The following is a 26,357-nucleotide window of genomic DNA, read 5'->3' as shown; positions in this document are numbered from 1 at the left end:
CACTTAACAACAGAATTTGCCAATAAAGGGGTTTCATATGGCAGAGTTTTTTCTGATGACTCAACCTTACCCTGACTCATCAGTGCTCACAGAGCCAGCATCATGGAGCTGCAACTCTCATTGTTGTTTGCGAAATGAATCACAGCTATTTATGGTGAGGGGTAGCTCCATTTTGCCTACTTCATTTCTATTTGCCAACCCAGAAATGACTGCTGGTATTGTGCATTGCTAATCAGCTGCATATTCTTCATGGCTGTTAATTGGCTAATTTCCACAGGCTGCTGACCACAAAGCCAAAACGGGAATGCAATCACCTGCTGACAGCCCGTCTCTGCATCTGTAATCTGTCAGCTGGGTTTGATTGGCTCGGTAGTCGAGATGACAGCGGGATCATCTGCGAGGCAGGGAGGCGTGGCAGCATGGGGAACAACTGTTCTGGCCCGACAATCAGCTGGGCTGAAGCTTTGGCGCATGACAGCCACCAGGGCAAGGCCAGCGCTAGGAGGAGGCGTGGCTAAGAGACTGGCTTACCGACTGTTTTGCTGCTGTTTAACTCATTGTGTGCCGACTGAATAAACACAGTTTGTTTTCTCACTGTGTGGCCTTTTCCTTCTGGGTCAGTCTGGAGCTTGGACCCTTGAGACATGGCTCTGGTTTTGTAAATTTGTCATCATCAACAACCTCATAATCCCGTTGTTAACCCCATAATCTCTTGTCGGGTGGAACTGGGCAACTGAATGGAGCTAGCAGAGTGTTTACTGACCGGATGCCCTTCCTGTCACCAATGCAGAGTTTTGTTCAGCAGATATATTCTCATTGCGCCCAGAGAGAGAAATATCTGCCTCTACCTAGGATCAAACTCACAGTCTCCTGATTGTGAGGCGAGAGCTCCACCTCTAGGCCAACGCACCACTCCTGGTACTGCAAACTTGTGGCCAGTAACAATCCAACTGACATGGGACAGGCACAGACAAAGTGTTGCCAGGATTATAGGAAAAGGTCCTCTCACCTGCCCAAACACCCTTTGGCCGATGCAGCATTCTAAGCATCTGCCTAAACTCATCCACTCGTGCCCCATATTAAGGAAAGTGAGTGGTGCTTGTTTTTCCCAGTAATAAGGCCACCTGGTGGGAAGGGAAACCAGCCAGGGATCTCTACCAAGTTCTTTCCTTCATGTATTTGCTGCAATAAATAAATGAGCATTGCCCTCTGTGCCAGCTGTTACGGCGAGAGAGTGGGGATCTGCAATAGGGACCAGTAAATTTATGTGGGAAGACTTTTCTGCTGGGGCTGGAGAACAACATTTTAACTCAGGCTGTGTGGAAAAGCCCTAGGGGCTGAGAAAAGGCAGGCAACTTCAGGCTCTGTAAAAGTGCATGAAAGGAGTCATAGGTGGGTTATCAAGTCCCTTGCAAACTGTGAGAGGCAGAGTGGATTTACATAGCCATTGTTTCTACTGCAAGGTGCTAATCACAGTATAGCATGCACTATCTCAACTCCTTTAGTGATTCACCAAGTATTCAGATAAGAGGCTTGAATGGGTGGAAAACCTTTAAAAACAGATTAGAGATGTTAAAATACAGGAGAATCCACCTAGGGCTAAGAAAAGGGTTAGATTTGACGCCATCCAAAATTAAGACCATCCATGGTATTCTTCATCTTCATCATCATCGGCATGTTGCATAATAATGCCGTTTCCAAGCAGTTCAATATCAAATCATAAGGAGGCCACAGGAACTCCTGTCCCTTTTCCTCCTCTCTGCTGCCAGGCAAAAAAGGGAGAAAGAATTGGCATCAGGACCAAGCAGTTTTTATATAACAGAATAGGCTCTGGAGAAATGGCTGTTCGATCAATTAAGCCGCTGAAAATGTCAACAGCGGAGAAAAGCAACAAGAAAGAAAGCAAAAACAGTTCTCAGCATCTAGCCAACCTATTGATTGCTGGTTGGAGGGGGGCAATTTTCACTTGGTTAAATGAAATTTTAGTAGGCAGCAATGGGGAGCTGAAAGAAAAAGAAGGTCTATATTTACCAACAGGAACTTGGAGGAACTGAGTATATCCCCACAAGATAGCCTTGATTAATTTAACCGACTTTACTGAATTGATGCTATTTTCTGGATTCACACATTAATTACTAAATCTAACAACTGCACCATTCATAAAATATGCTAAGCCCAAACAACAAACCATATTATGGCTTAACGTACTGGTTTAGTTTATTTTTATCTTGCCTTCCTTATCAAACATACCTAATACTCATTCCTGCTCCTATTTTCCCTTCAACGACCCTGTGAAGTGAATTGGGCTGAGAGAGAGCGACTGGCTCCAAGTCACCCAGCTGGCTTTCATGCCTCAGAAAGGACTAGAAACTCCTGGCTTCTAACCTGATGCCTTAACCACTATACCAAACTGGCATGCAGCATCCTAAGCCAAGAGTTCCTACATTATGTTGAGCCTCAATATAAACAGCCAATAACAGCCCATTTAGTTTTGCTTAGCATACTGCATGAAACCTGCTACTGAATCGTAAGCTAACTTCTGATTGGTTGGATTCACATGACATGCCAGGCTAAATCGTGATTGACTGGTTTGTGATTCAGCATCTTAAGTGAATAATGCTGCAGTGGAAACACATAATTTGAAGCCTAAGAAATGAAGACTAAGGCAGGTAGAGACCTACTTTTGCCAGGGGTAAAATGCTACCGGTTTGGACTGGTTTGCTCGAACCGGTAATAAAAAATGCTACTGGTCCGCCCATTAAGTGAATAATGCTGCAGTGGAAACACATAATTTGAAGCCTAAGAAATGAAGACTAAGGCAGGTAGAGACCTACTTTTGCCAGGAGTAAAATGCTACCGGTTTGGACTGGTTCGCTCGAAACTGGTAGTAAACAAATGCTACTGGTTCAGACAAAAAGGTATTTCTGACGATCAGCTGTGATGTGCAATTTATATTAGCTAGAAGGTAGGATTTCCTGCTTTCTAGCTAATCTAAATCGTGTGGCACAGCAGATCCCACCCCCTCCGCTGTTCTACTTACCTTTACAGGCACACTCAGTAGCAAGCTCCACCCACCTGCCCAGACGTCATCACGTCTGTTTTTGACGCTCTGCACATGCACAGAGGTTTCTGGGCATGTGCGGAGGTGCTCACATTTGCAAACCGATAGTGAAGGTAAGTAGATTTCATCCTGTTATTTACTGATTCTGTGTTTACCAAGATGTTGGTTTAAATTCTGCTCTAGGCTTCAGTTTTACAAAGGTATCAGAGTTCAGTGTTCCTTGTGTACCCATAAAAAACAAAAGCTGGGCTATACCTGAACTTACTAGTGAAAAATTGTATAGTAAAATGTTCATCTGTACCTTCCCCATACAGAATACTTACCGGTACTTCTTAATTTTTTTTTTGGAATGCATCTGTAGTTTTGTCCATAAAGTGTATGATAAAAACATATTGGTACAATAATGAAATGGCAATAATTCATAAGAATTTTTCTATGAGAAAATACTGTTTCCACAGACTTTATTTTAAAAAATATTTATACTATTATGATTGGGATTAAAAAGGGGGGGGGCTTTCTTTGATTGAACTAAATTCCTTTTGAATTTATGGATACATCCATCTGGTCTGGGTCATTACAATGTGGAAGACGTTTGCAATGGCTTCAGCCTTCCATCTTTCCGAGGTTGGTAAAATGAAGACCCAGATTGTTGGGGAAAATATGCTGACTCTGTAAACCGCTTAGAGAGGGCTGTAAAGCACTGTGAAGCGGTATATAAGTCTAAGTGCTATTGCTTTAGCTACAAATGCAGCCAGATATAGATCCAAGGGCTCCATCTCAAATACTTCCTGCTTCCTCCACCCCACCCCATAGACTCTAAGATGGAATGCCTTTTAACACTCCCCCCCAAAAAATCAGGGCCCCCTCACTTTCACCTGGTGGTTCTATTGCAGGTGCTCTCCTATCCAAGTACTAACCCGGTTTAACCTTCCTTAGTTTTTTTTTTAGTCACAAAAAAAATGCCAAAATGAATGTACTGCCACTTTAAATGGACCGCTAGTATGACTTAGCATCCCAATGACACAAAGCCTTTGAGAATCAGGGTTTCTTCATACATACTTTTTTTTTTTTGGATCAGCATTAAGTATGATGATGATTTAGCATTTTGTTGGCACTGAATTATAATGAATTGTTTAATAACCTGTGTTAAAATACTGACTTGGCTGTTAACTTTGGAGTCACTCAACAGTGAGATGAGGAGAATATAAATTTAATAAATAACAAACTTCTTCTGACTGAATATACAAGCTGAAATCTGACATAATATATATATATATCATTCAAAGTAAAGAAATTATAGATTTACTGTTACTTAGACAATTCTGAAAATAATATTCATGTTCCCCTGGAAGGCTAATCTAGAATTCCTGATATGATTTTGTCCCACATCTCTGGGATATATTTGTAACATGTGAACAAGGTTGATTTGGAGTATTTGATAGCAAAAAGAAAAAAAAATAACACACTCTCTGTGAAAATTAGTAGACTTTTTCATTGATACATTTTATACATATCATTATCTTTTAACCCAGTTAATATTAAAAAGGCATGGTGCTTTTCCTAAACCATTGTCTGACTTGCTGGTTCCATAAATATCAAAACACACCCCGCTGTCATTTCACAAAAATATCACTAAGGAGAGGAACCGGAGTGTTAGTGTCAACTTCACCTTTGTTGAAGCTGTTATTTAGACTGTCATTGGTAAGCCTGCAGGAATTATAGGCTGGCACTTCTGACTTGTACTTGGTTAATTTTAAGAATAACATTAACATCAGAGAAACAGAGAGAGAAAGAGGAACAGAACAGAAACTTGCTATTATTGAGGTTGCAACAATGGGAGTACAGTGTTCGTTACAGTTCTGAGGAAATGATTTAATAATATTTAATAATATACCTTTTTTCATTGGTTCCCCAATTTAAAAATGTATGGTAGAGTTTACGTAAAAAGCTTTACGTCTATGCATTTATATATGTTTACATTTATAATTGCATACATTCGTATTTGCTTTAAGCCAATTGCTTTTGTCTTTACTTTTGCATTGGGATTATTATAGGGTTATGAATGTAGTAATGCTTCTTTTCTAAGCCTCATTATTGGCTGACAACATTTATTTTAGACAAAATGAGAAGTTGCATTACTTCTCACTAGAAAATTTACAGATTTGTTTAAACTAAATTAGGAAGGACTTGGCAGATCACTACTATTTCTCCAAATCAATGAAATTGTATGTGTGTATGTATTATACATAGATACAAATAATATGTGTATATTATTTCAAGAAATGATATGTACAGTATATATTATTTCGAGATCACATAGAATTTATAGTAGTCCTTGCCACTACTAAATTGCTTATCTAATTTGATTTACGTGCAGTATTCGGTTGAAACAAGAACAAATTCTCACTCGAATGATACTAACCAATAATCATTTGATAGAAAGTGTGTATGCCCTGTAAATACACTTCACTGATTTAAATAGGATAACCATCAACGTATAGGATTGCAAGCTTTAATAAGAAAGTGGGTAAAGGTGTTTTACTCAGGGAAAACTAAGGGGGGAAAGCTGCAGAAGAAAATATTAAAATAATAAGAATGAAACCATTCATTCAGAAAAGTTTTAAAAATAAATGACAAATGACAAAAAGACAAAAAGAAAGGGATGAATGCGTAAGATTGAAACATCTAATGTATTTTTAAGTTTGACCCCTCAGATCTCAGGTATGTAGCTGAGTTTTATGCTTCCTTAAACGAAACTAAGATTATTCCTGTTTGTTTCTGTTCATTAGTTCTTTTAACGTTTCGTGGATTCAATAGGAGCATAGGTGGTATGGAGATAGGAATTAAATCTGGGCTTTCATTCTGCACAACTTCTAATTTGTGAGTGCTGCTAGCAGAAGTGAATAAAACAGGATCTAAGAAATACTGGATCTATTTGCAAACATATGATAAATCAAAACCCTGCCAAGAAATAAAATTGTGTATGGGCATATTTGGACTTGAATTTATTTATTTCCTCTTTAAGGAACAACAAATCCACCTCCTCACTTCAAGAGAAATTCAAAACAACCATTTTACCTGCTGGGATGTCTTGACCAATCAGGTGGGACAGGAATCTAAAATACAGATGATTGAGTCCCAAGAACCCATCCCATTTGTTAAGGACTAATAGCATCAAAGTCCTCCAAGATAACCAAAGCTGAATGAGCCAGAATGAGCCTCAGTCACCTTCACAGAACTTACTTCAAGGCTGGAGTCCAACATGGAGTGAATCCCTGAGACTTTATCTGGCATAGGCTTAGCATCTTCCTCACAGTGACCATGTAGATAACCCTCTGAGTCTTTTCTGTCCAGGTGTTTCACCACACTCACTGCCATGAGGTAGACCTGATAGCACAGGCTGTCAAACTAGTGGCCTGTAGGCTGGATGTGTCACACACTGGCCATGCCCACCATTTTAGTGAAGGGGAAAAAATTTTCAATTTTTTTTACTACCCGTTCTGTGGGTGTGGCTTGGTGGGCATGGCTTGGTGGGTGGGACAGGGAAAGGATACTGTAAAATCTCCATTCCCTCCCCACTCCAGGAGAAGGTTACTGCAAAATCCCTATTTCCTCCCAATCAGCTGGGACTTGGGAGGCAGAGAATAGATGGGGGCAGGGCCAGTCAGAGATGGCATCTCTGAACAACTCAAAGATTCCGCTACCGGTTCTCCAGAACTGGTCAGAACCTGCTGAATACCATCTCTGCTGTCCATGCATGTGAGTGCCCACCTGCCACTTAAGCAAGTTGAGCTGCGCCTACCCCTGTGCTCCAACCAGCCACTCACACGGTCCAATTCTGAATAGGTCATGGCCCATGGGTTGGAGACCCCTGATCTGGAAGTCTTTTCATCTGTTTCATCTCCTTCAGCTGCTCTGTAAACTAGGAGTTTCAGGTTCCATGGGAGGACACTGCATGATACAAAACTCTCTCATTCCAAGCAGCAAGCAGGGCTTCAGGTGGGGCTAGCACAGAGAACTCTAGAACTACCAGAGAGTGATCAGGGGTGTAACAGAAGTCTCAACCAATTTCATGTTGCCACTACTGTGAACCAAATAAGGTGTGTGACTATTGTCATATGTCAGACCCTCAATGACATGTGAAAGGCTCATGGTTGCCATATTGACTATGAACTCTCAAGCTGTCTCAGACTCTGTCCCCAAAGTAGTCAAACTGAAGTCCCCCAGCACCATCCTGGGGAACACTACCAGCAGCCTAGACAAAGAATTGTAATGGTAAGATAGGTAAGTAGGTTGATTTGCAGCAGAGAAACAAGCATAATAGCAACGGTGTCAGCTAAATCCTAGAGTCCAACCTAGCAGCAGAGTCTCACATCCATTGATCTTCAGACCAGGCCCTAGAATGGCCCCAGAGAATCTTGGATAACCATAGCCACTCCCCCCTCCCCACTTCTGTCCTGACGTCTTGGTTGACACCACACCAGAAACCCAGGTAAGCCCACCTCCAAGAAAACACCTCCTTCCATGTCCAGACAGATTTTGATAATACACATCAAATCAACCCTCCCATCTGTGGTCATAACATAAATGACTCATACCGTTCTTCTCCTCAGTCTGAGCATCCCACCATATCCAAGCAAAAAACCTATCTCCCTTGGGGTCATCTTGGTTCTGGCGGTGTTTTTGCTCATGTACTTTCTGCTTCCAACTGCTCCTTACAGCAACTTCCACAAGCAGTATCTACCTCCCATCAGATACTTCAAACCAGCCCCTTTTCATCAGTCTGCCAGGGGTGCCCACTCCTCCCCCCACATCAACAAGGTGCTCTCTCCCCCCTACCAATATCCTTCTCTGGCTCTCACCCAGGGAGAGGTTTTATGGCCAATAACTCTTGCCAAGAAAATACATTTCACCAAAACAAAACCAACAACCCCAGTCCATATTACCTCACTCTTATTCTCCCAGGTCTGAGGATAAAGTCCAAAAGGTCAGTTCTCAAAAATGTCAAGGACTAGAGAACCCCCAGTCTCCATAAGCAAACTATCTCCCTGATATTCAGATCTTGTCATCAAGATGATCCTTATTTTTAAATGAAATGTAGGTAGGTGCGATTTATTCCCATTATTTCTGGTCCTTGTTTCTATGGCAATGGAAAATAATCCTTGACCCTCTTCGCTATGGTACCTTTTAATGTACTTGAACACCAATATCACGATTCCCCTTGTTTTATGTTTTCCAAATTGAAGATCCTAAGTCACTTCAGCCTGTCCTTGTGTTCTCAAGTCCCTGCATTAAGCCTGTCAGCCTCCTCTGAACCTGATCTAAACTCTCCCTTCTCAAAAAGTGATGCCAGGATTGCCCACAAAACTCCAGATATGGTCTTAGTAATGCAGAAGAGAAAACAAGGACTATGTAATTTTTGTATACAGCATTTCTTCTGTTTCTATTAAGGACTGCTACAGGCATTCTAAAAGCTGTCTCACACTGCTGATTCATGGTCAGTTTGTCACCCTTCTTTAATGTACTGTTTCCAAGCCATGAAGCTCTATATGTTTGTGCTCTATATCACCCCCTCCCCGCCTGAATATAATATCTTAAAATTATCCCTGAAATTTTGTTCTCTCAATCTAATCTTCCAACCTGTTCAAATTATATTATATATTATAGTATTCCCACTTTTCCTAATATTACTATTAGCCAAAAACCCCAGTCATCCAAAATCTGATAGGCATCCACCAATTTTGTAATCCGGTGACTGTCCATCTTGATGTAAAGCTAACCAGTGCTTTTTCTGAACATGGTTAGCCAGCTATCTTATTGTAGTGCCAATGCAAACCACATTATCACAATTCGTATTCATTGTCAAAAACTTTGCTGAGATCAAGGCAGATTACATCTACAGTATATTCCCCTGCCAATAATGAGTTACCTTGACAGGGAAGAATTTGTCTTACATGATACATAGCAAGTCTTCAAATTCCATACAAATAGTGTTAGATTCGGGCAACGAGAGAACAGACTCCGGACACGTAGTGACTTATCAGCTCTTTATTAGTAGTAGTAGTGATCCAGCTTGCTCTGTGGCCGGAGGGTTCCCCTTTTATAGGAATCGGGTACGCCTCTCGACCAATCAGAACGATACCTGTTTCCCGCCGTAGCGGCGGACCAGAGAGGAGACTTGCTGCGATATATGCTAATATCTAACACCCCTCCCCTCTTAGACGGAGCATTCCGGTTAGTTACATAGTCCTTAAGATACGTGGGTGTTTGCCTTACACGGGTGGAACGCCGCAGTTCCGGTTGCTCAGGAGTGGTTTCAGGATCGGTTGCTTTTCCTGTTTCGCGTTCGGGGGTCTGCTGGCTTTCGTTGCTTTGGCGTTGTTCGGTTCCGCCTTCGACCTCTTGTTCTACCCTGGGCTCGCAGGTGTCCTGATTCTCTGTGCCGGGGTTCTCGGATGGCTGACTTTGTGTTGGCAGATAATTTTCGTCTGCAGCCCGTAGGTCTGAGTGTGTCAGGCGACCTCGTAGTTGATTGATGTGCCTTTTCCAATTTCGTCCATCTTCAAGCTCTAGCAAATATGATCGTGGACCCGTGATGCCAATTACCTTTGCCGGCATCCACAATGTTCCCCCTGCATAGTTGTGGGCGTATACTGAATCCCCTATGCTAAAATTCTGAATTTTGCTTGTTGAGTCTGGGGGCGATGTGGCAGAGTAATTTGGGTGAAGACGGTCCAGGTGAGACCGTAGACGATGGCCCATGAGTAGTTCAGCGGGGCTCCTACCCGTCGTTGCGCTGGGGGTAATATGCTGAATTAGGAGGTAATGGTCAATGCGTGTTTGCCAATCACCTGGACCCATCCAAGCGAGGGCCTCTTTTGCGGATCGCACCATTCTTTCCGCCTGTCCGTTCGATGCCGGATGGAATGGCGCGACGAGGGCATGCCGAATTCCCTGACCTGCTAAGTACGTTTCAAATTGCATGGCCGTGAATTGGGGCCCATTATCGGAGACCAGGAGGTCGGGCAGGCCATGAGTGGCGAAAAGTCGCCGTAGAACCTTAATGACTGCCTCTGCCGTGGTTGAAGTCATTAGGACTACTTCTAGCCATTTGGAGTATGCGTCCACAACTATAAGGAAAGTCTGACCTTGGACTGGCCCTGCGAAATCGATGTGTATTCGCGACCAGGGTGCTTTAGGCTTCTCCCATTCTGTGGCGGGCGCTTCCCGGGGTGCGGGTCTCGATTCCTGGCATGGATCACAAGTGGCCACCCATTCCTCTATTTCTTTGTCCATGTTGGGCCACCAAACGTAACTTCTTGCTAACGCCTTCATTCTAACGATCCCCGGATGCCCCACATGTAACGCTTCTAATACATTTCTACGTAACGTATGAGGAATAACAACTCGATCCCCCCACAATAAACAACCTTGCAACACTGAAAGCTCGTCTCGTTTCCCCCAAAATAGCTTGAATTCCGGGCCCACGTTCCCTTTCGGCCACCCCCTCCAAACCCAGGTTTGAACTTGCTTTATTATATTGTCCTTAGCAGAGAATCTGGCAACATCGCAGGAAGAAACCGGTCCTGAGTCCAAACAGTCAATTAACAACACCGGTACCTCGGGAGTGGGGTCTGGCAAGAGATCCGGAAGTGGGCAACGGCTAAGTGCGTCTGCATGTCCTAGAGTGGAGCCCGGTCGATGAATTAGCTTATATGAATACGCGGCCAGGAAAACAGTCCACCTGGTCATGCGTGGAGAAAGGGAGACTGGTGTGGGGCGGTTTCCCGCTAAGAGTCCCAACAGCGGTTTATGATCTGTAATCAGTTCAAAATCGCGGCCGTAGAGGTATTCGTGGAAACGTTTTACTCCAGCTACAGCAGCTAACGCTTCTCTGTCCATTTGGCTGTAATTCCTCTCGGCCAATGAAAGAGTCCTGGAGTAGAAAGCGATGGGTGCTTCGTTCCCGTTTGGCATCCTGTGGCTAAGGACTGCGCCGACTCCGAATGGGGATGCGTCGCAGGTCAATACCAGCGGTAGCGTCTGGCTGTATTGCACTAGCAGCGAGTCGGTGGTGAGCAGGCGCTTTACTGCGGCAAAAGCTGCTGCTTCGGATCGTCCCCATCTCCATGTTGAGTTCCTCTGGAGTAGTCGATGTAATGGCTCAGCAACGGTCGCCTTCTGTCTCAGAAAAATGCTGTAGAAGTTAAGTAGTCCGAGGAAGGCCTGCAACTCGGTCTGATTCCGTGGTGTGGGGGCGTCCTGGATCGCCTTAATTTTCTTTGAAGTGGGGTGTATTCCCTGACCATCGATTCTATATCCCAGGAATTCTACGCTAGGCACGTTAATTTGGCATTTCTCCTTTTTGAGGGGGAGGCCCTTTTCTCTGATTCTGACCAAAACAGTTCTGACTCTTTTTAATAGTTGTTCCTCGTTTGCAGCGGACACCAAGATGTCGTCGAAATAGGGGATGACTCCCGGTATCCCTTGCAAAAGCCGTTCCATGACGCTCTGGAACAGACCTGGAGCAATACTCACACCGAATTGTAGCCGGTTGCATTTGAATGCTCCTCTATGCGTCACTATAGTTTGGGCCTCCGCTGTGGCGCTATCCATGGGCAACTGCTGGTAAGCTTGTGCCATGTCTAATTTAGCAAATATCTTTCCTGGCCCCAACGAGTGCAATAAGTGTTGTACTACTGGCACAGGATATGCGCTTTGTTGTAGCGTGACATTAATTGTGCATTTATAGTCCGCGCAGATGCGGACTGACCCGTCTGGTTTAACTGGGGTCACAATGGGAGTTTCCCAGCGCGCGTGATCCACCGGCTCAAGGATTCCTTGCTCTACTAACTTATCGATCTCTTTATCTATTTTTGGGCAGAGTGCAAAAGGCACTCGTCTCGGTTTAAGTCGGATTGGCGCCACTTTAGGGTCTAAATTGAATGAGATTGGTTTACCCACATACTTACCGAGACCGGGGCTGAACACATCCTCGAACTCCTTAAAAATCTGTTCAGCGCTGCTGTTCTCCATGGCGTTGATCCCGGTGACTTCTAAACCCAAGGCTTCAAACCAATCTAGTCCTAGAAGGTTCTGTAACGGAGCGCTGGCGATGGTCACGGGCAGCTGGGCTACGATGTCCTTGAAGCGAATTTGGAACGTGCCTTGGCCCATGATGGGGACTCGGTTCCCCTGGTAGTCTCGTAGCAGGATGTCTGGTGCGCGTAGTTGGCTCTTTTTGAGGCTAGGGATAGCCTTTTTCATGGAGGCCCATGAAATGATCGTCAAGGACGATCCTGTGTCAACTTCCAGCTCGCAAGGAGAGCCCTCCAAGAGGACTGTGACTTTCAGCTTTTTAGGCCGCTTGGTGCGGACCTGACTTATTGTGGTGAGATAGGTTCGCAATTCCTCTCTCTGGGTCAACTCTATCTCAGCATCAGTATCCTGACAAAACTCTCGTTGAGCGTCTTGGTAGAACGCTCTCTCAGCTCTTTGTGTGTAATCTCTCTGGGAGTACGCCCTTTCAGCTCTTTGGGAATTTTCTCTCTGGGTAAACACTTGTGGATTTCTCTCTGGGCGCCCTTTTTGATTTCGCCAAGCCCCTGGGTTGGGCTTCTGTTGGCGGTACATTGGAGGCTGCCGTGGGGAGGCAGGGACTTCGCTCCGGCACACTCGTGCGATGTGCCCAATTTTGTTGCAGTGTGAACAAACAACGTTCCTGAACCGACAGGTAGACCGGGGGTGATTCCCTCCGCAGCTTGCGCAGGGCGGCAAACGGAATCCGGGTCTCCCCCCAGGCCTCATGTGACTGCTCCGCATCAGGTGACTGTCCTCGAACTCGGGATCCTCGTAGTCTGGATCGGTGTCCTCGTAGTGGATTCTGGTGTGTCTGGGTGCTGGCTGGCTTATGTTGAACCTGCGTTGTATTGTTTCCGACGATCTTTCCGCTGACTCGGATGCTCTTGCTTCGTTGAGTGCTATTTGGAGGGTTAAATTCGGATTTGCCAATAGTCTTTTTTGTAGCAAAATGTCCTTTAACCCACACACAAATCTTGCCAGGATTTGCTCGTCCAGATCCCTGAACTCGCAATGAGTCGCTGCTTTACGTAGAGCTGCAACATATTGGTTGATTGATTCTCCCGCCTTCTGGTTCCGCATGTTGAATTCCTGGCGGCAAACATGGCGGGAAGGTTTTGGCGCGTAATGAGTCTGTAGAGCCTGTTGCAATGCTGTCCATGATACCGCTTGTATCGGAGTAGGCTCGGAGAGGTCTCTGGCCGTGTTGAAGACTTCTCGCCTACAGTAGCTGAGGAAGATATTCTTCTTTCGGGCGTCGGTTATCCCCGTGTATTCGTTCGCTTCGAGAAAACACTCGAAACAAATCATGTAAGCCTCCCATTCGTTGTTCATCGGGTCGAATGGAGCGGGGGGAGTGTGCATCGCCATCTTCTCTTCGTTTGAATTTGCCACGCTGCGGTGTCCTGAGATGGCTGCCGGAATTTCTGCCGAATTCCTGGGCTGGATCGAATCCTGGGATTCTGAAGTAGCTTTCTTCGTCCTATCTGTCTCTCGATCCCATCCTCGTCGCCAATGTTAGACTCGGGCAACGAGAGAACAGACTCCGGACACGTAGTGACTTATCAGCTCTTTATTAGTAGTAGTAGTGATCCAGCTTGCTCTGTGGCCGGAGGGTTCCCCTTTTATAGGAATCGGGTACGCCTCTCGACCAATCAGAACGATACCTGTTTCCCGCCGTAGCGGCGGACCAGAGAGGAGACTTGCTGCGATATATGCTAATATCTAACAAATAGTCTGCCCTATTATCTGCTTTAACTCCTTCTCAGGTATTGTTAGCTCACTGATAGGTAATTACTGGGATCCTCTTTCTTCATTTCCAGAAGAAGGGGGCCAAATTTGTTCTGTGGAGCTCTGGTATCTCCCTTATTCTCCAGATTGCCTCAAGGATAATGAACAGAGCTCATTAGAGCGCTTCCACCAGTCCCTTCCATATTCTATTGTTCCATCAGGACATAGGGGCATGGCCATTCAAATTCGCTAGAAGAGTGTTTACCACATAATTTCTGACTTTCTTTCTTACCTGTTGTGTTCATTCTTAGTCTAAGATACTCAAACCATCATTTTTGTGGGGATGAAAATAGGAATTGAGTTCTGCTGGCCCTCTGCGAAGATTCCTCCATCTGGAATGAAAAGCAACCCCAATGCCTCTTTTGAATTTCTTTTGCAACTGACATGTTAAAATAAACCCTTCTTGCTTTAGCATAGGTAGTCACAGCTCCTGTGCTTTCATCTTTTTGTTATTCTCTTCTAATGTATTCGTTGCTAAACTCCATTGTCAAATCAACAGATGTTGATTTGGCCTCCAGAGAAAGCAATGGCTGCCTACTAAACAGGCAGGACAATGTCAAGGACAGAGGAGAAACCATAAAATATTTACTGGGGTCCTCTTGACTGCAACCGTTTTCAGCTGACCCAGACTGGCACTTGGCATTTATGAAATCAGAATGGGGAGGGCGATCTAAATTAGACATTTTCAGAACAACTCTTGCCTATTCCACTTTTTACATCATGCAATAACCAACAATAATTGAAGTCAATTATCGCAAATTAATTTCTGAAGAGCACTAGCAAAGCAATTTCCTTGATGATTCAGAAGGATTTTCAGAAGCAAGTCTAGCATTGATTGACACTCCAATGAGCATACTTGAAACCTCCCAGGTTTCAGAGAGTTTGACTTGCCCATATCCAGGCGAATCAATGGCTGAGCCCCACAGCAGAACTCTTTACTGTTGGGCTATATCCCTTTCTGGCATTCTGCCACAAGGGAAAGCAACCACACAGTTTCACCTGCAGCCATCTCCAAGAAGGCCGTCTGCATCCTCAGCCTTTTACCATCTTGGAAAAATCTTGCTCCCTTCTCCTAAAGTGCCAGCTTGCATCTGCTGGGAAGATACCATCCCTCACGAAGGGGACGCTCTAGTAGGGTTGTAAGTGGCATCTCAAACGAACAATACATAGAAAACGGGGAGATTTTTCTCCCTGAAGCTAGAGCAGCCAGATTTCTCTTTCAGGATGGAGACGGAAGGCCTGGGAGGTTTGCAAGAATATGATGGCAGCCCCCTCCCTCCCCCCTCAAATATATCATTCCCCTCCTTTGCCTAGGCAGGCACGGAATCCGCTCCCCAGGTGGATGTTTGCACGTTGGCGTGGAGATGAACACCGCTCACAGCCGAACCTCGCCTTTGACCCGCCTCCTGAGCGAGAGGATTGGGCGGATCGAAAAAAACGGGGTTGCCATTGGGTCCCGTAGGGCTGCCCATCTGGCTGCCCCGTTTCAGGCTCGGTTGCATCACAGCGTGCGGATGCTGCTCTCTTCGAGCCAAAAGCCAGAGCAGCGACGGCGAAGAGGCGATGATGCCGCCAGGGCATCGCCACGAGCCACGCGAGCAAGACGGCAGTAGGAAACGCGGAAGCTCCTGCTTTGCATCCGTAAGGAAAATCCTCTAAAGTGCAAGGCCGAGGACCCGCAATAATTCGAGAAAGAACCCAAAGCCGGGACTGGGGAGAAACTCTTTGGGCAGCTTCTCTCCTTCCATTCATTGCCTGCCGAGGACGAATTCTATTAGCCTTTTGGCTGTGAGGCGGGGATTCCGGGCTGCTTTTCCATGCACGGAGCCTCAGGTAAACGGAGGTGTCGGCGAGGGAGCGACCTCTACATTCCCGCGCCGCTCGATCGCTCGCGGTCGGAGGGAGTCTCCTGCTGCCTGGATGCCTTTGTCCCTTCCCGCCAGGAGTTGGTTGGAGGCGGCCCGAGCTTTTCGGGGGGGAGAGCATTAAGATCCCCCACCCATTCCCCGCATCCTCTGGGGGCAGCTCTCGGTAGCATCCTCCTCCTCCTTTTCCCTCCTCCTCCGATCGGCAGCCCTTTCGGCTGGACAGCGCCGAGACGAAGTTTGCGCGCCAGTCCGGAGACGCCAAAGTTGCTGTTCCCGTCGCCGCTGCAGGTAACCGACAACCCAGCCGGCGGCCGGCGGGGAGGAAGCGTCGTCCTTGCCTTCGGGGCAAGATGAGCTGCGAGGGGCGACGCGGAGGCCGGGTTAGGGGCTGACCCCTCGCGTCTGTCGCCGCCCTTCCTCTCCCATTCATCCTCCCGCGGGAACGACGGCTCGAGCGCCCCAGCTCACCCCCCGGGGGTAGATAGACCCCCCGGGCATGCTGCCTGGAGGATGCTGTGGTTCCCGGTGAAGAAGATCCGGAAGCAATTCAAGTTGCTGCTGCTGCTGGTGCTGCTCACCTTCGCCGTCTGGTTCACCTACCTGCACATCAACCTGGTGCGCCAAGGCAAAGCGCTGCGCTTGCACTTCGCCTACGGCCGGGGTAAGCAAATGGGCGGTCCCCTTCTCCCTCCCCCACCCCCCAATTTCGATGCCTTTGCTTTCTTTTCCAAGGCTGTCGGGGAGCCGGCACCCCACCTTGTTTGCTTGCTTGCATTTCTTCCCCAACTCTCCAATCCTCGCGCTCTCTTTTGCTTCCTTTCTCGGCGTCTCTTTTGAATTTAAACATTGAGCCATCTGTAGAAGAGTTGCACAAAATCGTGCTCATCCTGTCTAGAGTGATTAATCTGGAATAACACCAACTCTCATCTAAAAGCAATAGGGCAGGGATATTTGCACGATATTTGCCAGCAAGGAGGGGAGTGCTGTCATGTTGGGGTGGCAAATGGATTCAAGGGTAGCAAAGAAGCATTTCTGAATTATCAGCCACCTTCTCGAGGTGGCTCATCTTTGTGTTTTGCATATTTTTCCAATCTTTCCTTTTCCCTTTGATCCATTAATAAATTGGTATCTTCAATACCTTAGAAAGGGATATTTAGAGCATCCTAAAAAGGCTTTGCACCTGCTTGTTATCCAGGAACGCTGAGCATGTAATTTCTGAGGCTGCATTATTATTTCTACAGTCTCATTTGCAGGATAAGGCAGTGAATCACCTGTTTAGAATCATCTGGCATATTTGAGAAGACAGTTTGGTGTAATAGTTAAAGGCACCGGACTGGGAGCTGTGAGATTGAATTATTGTCGTCTCTGAAGCAATAATACCAGCTGGGTCACTTTGGGCCAGTCATTCCCTCTTAATACTAGGAAGAAGGTACTAGCAAAACCACTTTTATATTGCCAGGAAAACCACATAGACAACCATGTGGGTTGATTTGAGAGCCAAAACTGATAGGTGGGAATCATAATTTGAGAAATGATGAAGTCAGTTGGTTTTGTTGAGGAAGCCTGGGATCTATTAAACCACTAGTATTTTATTTTTTAAGACTTGCATGATTGTAAGATGCCCTTTTTGAAAAACTCTGAAGATATGTATGTATATATGTCAATAAGTGGTAGTATTTCATAGCAGTGACCTGCAATTACCTGGATTGATCTCAGTTCAAGGGCATCGATCAGATTTTTATTTCTATCAACCTTGGTCTGCTAAGGGGACATTCTCCCAGTTGCTGGAATCTCTCTTTTTTAATAACAAGAAAACTCTTGTAAACTCTGCAGCCCAACCTATGCAGGTTTATTCTGAATCCCCCAAAGTGTTCAATTGGATTTTCTCCTACATGAGAGTAGCTCGGTTTGCAGGTTTCATTTCCCCAACTGAGTTCGGAGGAGCCCACAGAAGAGCTTCTGTGCACTTAACTGGTTCCAGAACTGAGGTCAGGCACTTGGCTACAATTTCCAACAGGCTGTCTAAAATCCTCCAGGTTCTTAGTCTTCGTGGCAAAATGTTAGTAACAGCAGCTCAATATTTCTTTAGAGCTGGACTGAATAATGATTTCTGAATCCAGCACACAGAGCTCTACTGTATATCTTGGGGAGGAAAGGAATTCCTAAGCGCATGGAAAAAAATCTAGCTTTTTCTATTTGAGTCAGTTGCTGAACTCACACACGGGGCTGAAAAAAGAGAAGCCATAGACATAATGTCTTCTTTATGCCATTTGAATTTCAGGGGTAACAAAGGAGGGCTTTGATCTCATACAGATTAAGGAGGTAAAGTGAGGGCATGTCCTCCTGGGCTGGTTATTTGCTGAACCATATCATTCCTTAATGGTCAAGGAGAAATTGGAGAAATGTCAAGAGGACAAAAAATAATGAAGTGGGTTAGGGAAAACCCTTCTGATTACTTCAGATGTTTAATTTTTAAAAATGTTTCAAAACTTCTGCCTGCTGATTGGCTAGAGGAAGAATAATTTTTTGGAATGGCCTTATAATCAATTTAATTTTTTAAAATGAAAAGGAAAGTTTGTGAATATCCGTGGAAGATGCCTTAAACTACAATGACTGACTTTGATCATTTGCTAAGCCATAATGTGGGGTTGTCAGATAATGCAATTGCAGCCAATTGTGATTTATTCAGCACATAATGATTAAGCCATGGTTTACTGTGATGTGTGAAATTACTGTATCTGTAATTTACAAGCTCTGCATTCTCTCTTTTAATCGCAGGGCATTTGATATACCTTAGCTAGAATTTAGTTTGGAGTCCTTTTTGCAACAGAAAAAAAGAATGTGTTAGTGGACCTTCTTCTGACATCTAAATTTTAGATGTTACAAAATTGACTGTATACTGTACTACTATTTGAGAAGATTTGGGACTTCAACATAAGTTCCTGTTCTTCTATTCAGCTGCATTTTTTAAAACAATGAGTTGCTTTTTTATTTTAGTTTTGCTTCAGGAAATAGAAGTATAGTTTGAAGTAACTTGGTTTACATCACAATGATCCAAAAAACATATTTAGTTTATTATGGCCACAGACCAGAACAATTTTAAAAAGTAAGATAATTGTAAAGTAGACACATCAAAAAATAATGCATGATGTGCCTTAAACAGTATACTAAATATTTTAACATGACTTTAATCAGACTCATCTCACTTGAAGCAGTCTTCTGCTTTCCATCACAGCCATGTGCTATATCTGGTCTGCTACCTGACATCCTTGCATCCTGATCCATCCCATAGAAAGTTGAAGTGTCATCTTTGGTCCTGCCTAGGTATTGTGTTATACTGTAAATGTGAAAATACACACAGCTCAATTGTCTCTATATAAGAGGCAGTGGAGCAAGACATATTGGATGGTTTTATTCTTCCTTTCAGCACATGGGCGGAGAAGGTGCTCTTTAGGAGCATTGTAAAATCTGCCCTCCCGAAAAGCAGATAGAAGGGCAATGTAAATGCTCTTGTGGTATTTTGCGGTGCAATCTTAAACAAGTAATGGATAGAAGCAACACTTCAAGTATGTCGCTGGGATGAAGTAAGATGGAGCTTGACTGCAATAATTTTGCAGGTCAGAGTCTGGATTATTGCTCAAAGAATGATTTAGCTAGTTCAAAACCCAAAGAGATCACTGCATTAGGAAAGAATTCCTACTACCTTAAGGGGAAACAAAGTGATTTCCACCAAGAAGATTGAAATTTAACTTGCAGGGTCAAACTAATTTGAAAATTAATTTAAGTCAGAGCTAACATGTGCAAGTGCTATGTGCACTCAAGTTTTATTAATGCCAACCCAGTGTTTCCCTAAAGAATTGTACTATCCATTGTAGCACCTGAAATATGTCCAGTTAAGAAAGTTGATTGAATGGCTTCTAATGGGTCTATGTTCTGTAGGCACATAGTTGGAAGCCATAATATAGCTTTTGTTATTTTTGGCTTAAACACTTTTAGTCTGCCTGGTGTATAATGTGTCAAATTCTGATACTTCTGTTTTTTAAAAATACTTTTGCAGAATCTATGGTTATCATAAAGCTGTTTGGTCTTAATAATCAATAATTCAAATACATCTGAAGTTAAACATTGGGAACTGAACTTTAATCTCTATCTTCAGATGAACTGATGATACAAGTTTATTTCACAGGATTGTTTTTCTTTACACTGTAAACAAACCCTGTGTTTTATGGTAAAAGGTTTAAACATCGAGCCTATATTTGATATAAAAATGGGGAGGAGGATTGCTGGAATTCTCAGTAATCTTGTATTGTTTATTGGTCAAACCTTACTGAAGTATATGTGTATTCTGGATTGTTTTTTAAAAAATGATTAACCATTAGGAATTATTTGAAAATCTTAATCATTTACATGTGCATATCAAAATGCACATTTCTTTTCTTCCATTTAATCAGGTTTGATTCTCAGAGATTGCCTGGACAAGTCCTTGCTTCCCTTTTCTTGGCAAGATTTTTCAGAAGTGGTTTGCCATTGCCTTCTTCCTAGGGCTGAGAGGAAGTGATTGACCAAAGGTCATTCTATTGGCTTTCTGCCTAAGGTGGGACTAGAACTCTTATCTCCTGGTTTCTAGCTTACTACCTTAACCAGTAAACCTCTCAAACTGAGTCTCAATTTTAGTGCACGAAGAACTACTTCAGTACATTCAGGAAATAAGAGGACAAATGTATATGACTCAGGAGTTCACCAGTATTAATACTATTATAATTGCTTCATTTATGCAATTTTCTTTAATGGTACTGTGCCTTGGATAGCTTTGTGGAGGCTTGGATTGCACTTGGACATGGTATGCAAATAGCTTTGGCCAGTCTGGAGAATGACTTTTATTGGAGTGGACACAACCTTTTTGGATGTGTAAAATCAGCATTAGCTTTTGCTCCCAGCTTAGGTTTAGAAGCCCCAATAGTTATTGGTTTCAGTCTTTCCTAACTGATCAGTTTAAGAAAGTAATAATGATTGACATTTGTTCTATTCATTCTTCTTTGTCTTTTGGGGTCTGCTTGGGTCTCTCTTATTCCTAGTACTTTTAAAATTAATGAGTGGGAACCTGTGATCATCTAGATATATTTTTGAACTAGAATTCTCAACCAACTTGACCATTGATGAGGAATGCTGGGAGCTGCATTCTCAATCACAGGCCCACTATTTCTCCTTTATATGAAACTATTGGTCAGCTAAAGAATTGGATTTTGATATTGAGGTGCTGTTGACTCACAGGTATCTGAATTCAGTTCCAGAATGGGAATGAACAGCTGAAACGTAAAAATAGAGTTTTTGTGGGTTGGGAATATGGCAGATCTGGATAATATGATACAAGCAGTTCTGGATGGGATGTTCTTTCCATGAAGAACCAGGTGCAAAGTTGTGGTAAACCTCAAACTGCTGGACTGAAATTAGTAAGCATTTAAAAGTTAGCGGAAGGGCTTCCTTCAGATCAATATGCTAGATAACTTTTAAAAAACTAGAACGTCTTAGCAAAGGCCGTAAATCTGTTCCAATCAGCTGATGCTTTAGTTTTGGCATTTAAATGGTACCTGAAGACCTTCTTCTTCAAATCAGTTTTGTATGATGACATTGTTACTCGGATCAATAATTTATCAATGTTTTTTCTAATATGTAAATAATTTGAGAAGGCATTCTTCTAAAAAGGACTTTAAAATGAAAAACCTTAAGCAGCGGTATCATTACATTGACTTCTGTTGCATCGTCAGTATAGTAACTTGAATAGAGTACAACATTCATGCCAATACTATGAAATGTAATAGTTGCATTTATATTCTGTTTCTAAGTAATCTTGGGCTGCTATAGCCACACAGAAAATTTAGTCGTATTGTTGCAGACTAAAATGCTTCAGATATATAGGAGTATCTGCCATACATGCATACAAAAAGGGACATACAAAAAAGAAAGAAAAATACCTGTTAAAATGACTTTTGATAAAACTACCATGAATGTAGACTCTTCAATGAAACTTTTATCAAAATCACATAATTTTTAAAACTGTATATTCTGGTGGTATTTATGCTCCTGTTCAGAGGTTCAGTAAGATGATGGTTTACAAGCAAGGTAAAATTGGATATTTTATTTTCCTAATATCCAAGTGTTTCAACTACTGATTTAAAAAATATATATTTTCTGCTTTAATAAACTTGGTAACTGGATATAGCAACATTATAAAAACTACTTCTACTGCTCAGTATGTGGAAACAGATAGGAGGGTGTAAGGTGATTGAGAGTAGAAAATAAAAGAAAGAAAACCTTTTTATAAAACATCAAGGGCACATTTTTCCACTTTCCTGGATGAAGTATCTTCTTACTAGTGGCTTTTGGAACAAGTGTAAATGACTGCTCAGAATAGCATGCAACTTGAGTAAATATATCAGCTTGATCTATTTTGAAGTTTTTGTTACAGCTTGTTGCCTTATATATCTGTTTTCTTCTCTTAGGACGAGTAATTTAAGAACAGGGTCTAAAGCAGCCTTCCCCATCTGGTGCTTTTTCCATTTCCCACAGATATCTGGGAACTCCATGAGTTGTGTGAAAACAGTTGTGTTGAGCTTCAAGGTGAAATTGAAAACACGAGGAAGATGTGCACTTAAGATAAACATTGGTTTGGAACAATAAAAGATGACTTTTTTTTTGTACTACATCTTCCCATCTTTTCCCAATATTTTGGGGAAATAATCCTTCATATTGTTCCTAGCGCTATTAAAACATCATCCTCACCAAAATGAAAGACCTGCCTGGGCTGTATCACTTTGGCTGCCGGGAGGCTAATGACTAAAGTTCCTTCACATCCATCCATATTCCCCTTTGAAACATTGCAATTCAGATACTGCTTTTATATCTCCACGCATTGGCTGGGTTTGTACCTCAGACCAAGCCACGATGTGCCTTATTCAGTTGTGGTTTAGTATGAGGTTTCTAAACTATGACTTATGACTTAGCACAATGTGAAACCCAGCCATTAACTATTATTTTGAAATTCCTCAATCACTTTTCATGATTCAGTCACATGAATCATACCTGTGCATTTGGTTGTTGACGAAAGTAGAACACATCCCACTGAGAGACATACGAACCCAGACTTTGGCTCACTTTGCACTTAGTGTAATGTGCACAAGCAGCCATTGTCATGGCCTAACTAAACTCAAATATTTTATTCAGAAACTTAGAGTTAAAACGTCCCATCAGGAAGTAAAATTTTGATTTTGCCACCTCAAACTTACTTTGAGCTGTGTCAGCTTTTACGAATGAGTAGGTGGAGGAAATACAAATGTATTACAGGAATTTTACAGAACCCTATGCCACAAAAACCACATTTCTATCAGAGGATAAATCAGAATGTTCTCTGAAGGCTTAAGCTATTGAAACCACTACTGTCATTGGTTATTAACTACATAGGCTGATTTTTAAGAAGATGTTGTGGATAATTAAATTCTCCTGGTTGCACATACACCCCATTATACCCCTCTTCTTCTGCCTGCAAGTATTCAGAGAAAACCACTGATGGTGTTTTTGTAACAGAGTGTTAGCAAGTACAGCAACTGTCATCTATTTTTACTCTTGGTGATACCTGCCTCCAAATGACAATGGAAATAACGAATAATGATTTCAGAACTGTACATAGTTGCAATATCATGCTTCCCCTTCTGAGGCTTGGTGAGTTCACATCATTGCAATTCCAAGTTAATGTTGTAATGCAGTTTTGCAGAAGTTCATCCTTGGAGGTCCGTGTTATATCTCGAGTGCTCCCTGATCGAATTTACAAAACACAAGAGAGTATGTAAACATTTTATGAGGGATGGAGAAGCAGTTTAGAGCTGAAACAAAATATTAAAAGACAAATACAGAATGTTACTGAAAAGTAAAAAAAAAGTCCAGTATCTCAACTTAGAAGAACTGAATCACCATAAATGCCACATTTTCTCCAACTGTCTTACACTAAACAGAAATGAGGCTGTAAGTGCTGGGAGTGATTAAACTGTCGGAAGAAAAGACAGGTTAAATGAAGTTTGTTACTTAGAAAAGAACAAAATAGTAATGGGCTGCTGGTTTAAGTAATTACTCTGTACTCTTCAGAACAATTGTCATTCATAGTGTGAAAGCTAAGCTCTTAAGAATTTTAAGATTTTTGGTTGTCAAAGGATGAAAAAAATTCTCTAGTAAATTCAACAGGGTAAATTTGTATACAGTGATATAATACAGATAATATTTTGGGGCTGAATTCATAATATTATCTAATCAAGAACTGAAGGGGTGGCTGTTAATGTCACCTTTGACCAATGCCACATTTGTTCCCCAATACGAAAATCATTAGTCTGATCAGTCTGTTATCTGCTGATTGCCCTTATGTTGAAATATGAGTTACTGCTTTGTTCAAAAATAATCACAGATCCTGGTTAGGAGTTAACAGAAAGCTATAATTAAATGTGGCTTTCTAGCTTGTTCTATCATCTATGTGGAGGGAGAAAGTGCCAGGAAAGGATTTACATGTAGGTAAATACAACACAGGTGTGTCCTGATTTATTAGTCCCAGATTTGATCGTCTGAAAGTGTCACATATGCTTACCTGAGCTTGTAAGAAACAGCATTGTGAAGAAAGAGTAATAAAGAAGATATAAAAGGATCTTTGTTTCTTAAAATAAAACTCTTGACTGCAGAATGCTATTTTTGTGTTTGAAGATTTGAATTAGGAGATTTATATGGTTTCAGTGACTAAAAGGAAAATGGGAACATAACTGAGAATAATGTAATGGAAAAGCATGACTTTCTCTTCAGGTGTCTCAGATCTCTAGGAAGGTTGACACAAGGTTGTTTAGAAACAGAAGTATGACACTTAAGGACTTGAAAAAGAAAGAAAGAAAATACATAGAAAAAGCAAAGACAGAACAGCGGAACAAACATTATTTTTTTAAAAAAGTGGCTTCCATATTGTAGGTCAATATGTTTTAGAGTCGAAGAAAATTGAAGTCTATTGGCAGCATTGTATAGGACAATTGATAAAAGTGAGGAAATTAAATGGAGTGATATTGAACATTTCCAGATTTGAATAATAGATTTTGCTTGCCATAACTTTTTATTATCTGTTAGGTCCAATCGTTGGTTTGTCAGCAGCCATTCTCTATAGCAATTTTCAAAAATCTATCCTCCCTACATTTTGTTTCACTCTTCTAATTCTCCCCCATTTAACTATGTGTGTGTCTGTGTGTGCGTGTACACAGCATACTTCTTGTATCTGTTGATATGAACTGTATTTGCACAAAACCTTAAACAATATTAACTTTAAAGCATTTAGGAAGTTACAATATTTATGTTTGCTGCAACGTTTACAGAAATGGCTATTCTGGAATTTGTTTTGTGAGGCAATACTGATTTTTTTTGTTGCTCCTATTAATATAAATGTATAACTACCACCTCTAGGCTACAGAAATGCCTACATTGACCTACAACCATTAGATGGCAGTCAAGGGATAGAGAAGAAATAACTCCTGCATGCCATCTATGTGTTATTTGAATTTTTGCAGATTTGACAGTCCTATGCCAGACCAACTAACCTATGCTAATTATTGCTAACAGTAATTAAACAGCACTCTAAAAGCTGGTTTAGAGTCATTATTTTTTATCATCTCCTCATTCAGCTTAGGCAAAGGCTGAACTGAAACTGAAGTAAACTGAAATATTTCTGCCTGATGGGAAAAGATAGACAAAGTTTCTTTCTCTTGATAACACTACACTATCTCTGAAAATGTTCAGACCTAGCAGAGGTCTACTTGTCCATAAAACAGATGTTTACTACTGTTACAATAGAGATATCAATCTGTGCTTTTTATTCAGTGTAAGTTTTGGTTTCAATAGAAAGCACACTTTTGTATGCTACCTATAAGCATGCAAAGAAGAAACAAATTTGTTTCCTCATGTTAAATTGATGGAGCAGATCTGAAAGTATGAAAATGAGTTCTGTTGAAATGGGCAATGATATTTGGGGATATTTTACTTCCTTCCATTTTTCAGTTTGTGTCTTACAGAAATGATTACTGCATTTTCAATAAAAAAAATATGGACACTTCAAGATTTGAAATTCAAATTGCAGAAGAATTCTGTTTTTCACTAAGATCAGAGTTCTTTTAAAAAAAAGAAGAGTGCAGGTAGAATTAGGATTATTCCTGTATAAGATTCCTTTCAAGCGAAATGGTTTCATCTGTGTTGGAATGAAACCAAGCATTCATAGACAGAAGGAAAGATGAGGCTGAAAACAAAATGTATATAAATGTGTTAAAATAAAGAAATAAGATAAGGAGAAAATCAATAACAAAGTCAGAGATGTAAATAAAAGGACCCTCTTCAAATTGTGATTTATAGAAATAAAAATACCTGTAGCAGTGATGATTGTCAAATTATTCTGTAGGCAGAGCCAGCACAGCATCTGTTGCAGCTCGCTTGGATGGAGAGGTATTGTCACTCAAAGAGCTTATGCTCTTCTTCTATCTAAACAATTGTTCTGT

General features: G+C 42.2%; 1 protein-coding gene and 1 long non-coding RNA gene across 2 annotated transcripts in view; one reads left to right on the top strand and one right to left on the bottom strand.

Moving 5' to 3' along the window:
• Positions 1-1,627: 1,627 nt before the first annotated feature.
• On the bottom strand, positions 1,628-15,102 carry LOC309386255. Its single transcript, XR_014174380.1, has 3 exons — positions 14,930-15,102; positions 14,163-14,262; positions 1,628-1,762 (listed from the first exon to the last, which is right to left on the bottom strand). It is a non-coding gene; the product is annotated as an uncharacterized lncRNA (long non-coding RNA).
• Positions 15,103-15,488: 386 nt separating this feature from the next.
• B4GALNT4 (beta-1,4-N-acetyl-galactosaminyltransferase 4) overlaps positions 15,489-26,357 on the top strand; it is a 232,801-nt gene continuing 221,932 nt past the window's right edge. Inside the window, exon 1 of the mRNA XM_081936844.1 lies at positions 15,489-16,459. Within this exon, the coding sequence (XP_081792970.1) occupies positions 16,309-16,459 (151 nt within the window). The 5' untranslated portion in view covers positions 15,489-16,308. The remainder of the gene's footprint in view (positions 16,460-26,357) is intronic.

This window comes from Natrix helvetica (genome assembly GCF_964273705.1).
Source record: "Natrix helvetica genome assembly, chromosome: 1".
Taxonomy (NCBI): Eukaryota; Metazoa; Chordata; class Lepidosauria; order Squamata; family Natricidae; genus Natrix; species Natrix helvetica.
The sequence above is the reverse complement of the archived record's forward strand: the minus strand, read 5'-3'. Positions and strand labels throughout refer to the sequence as shown.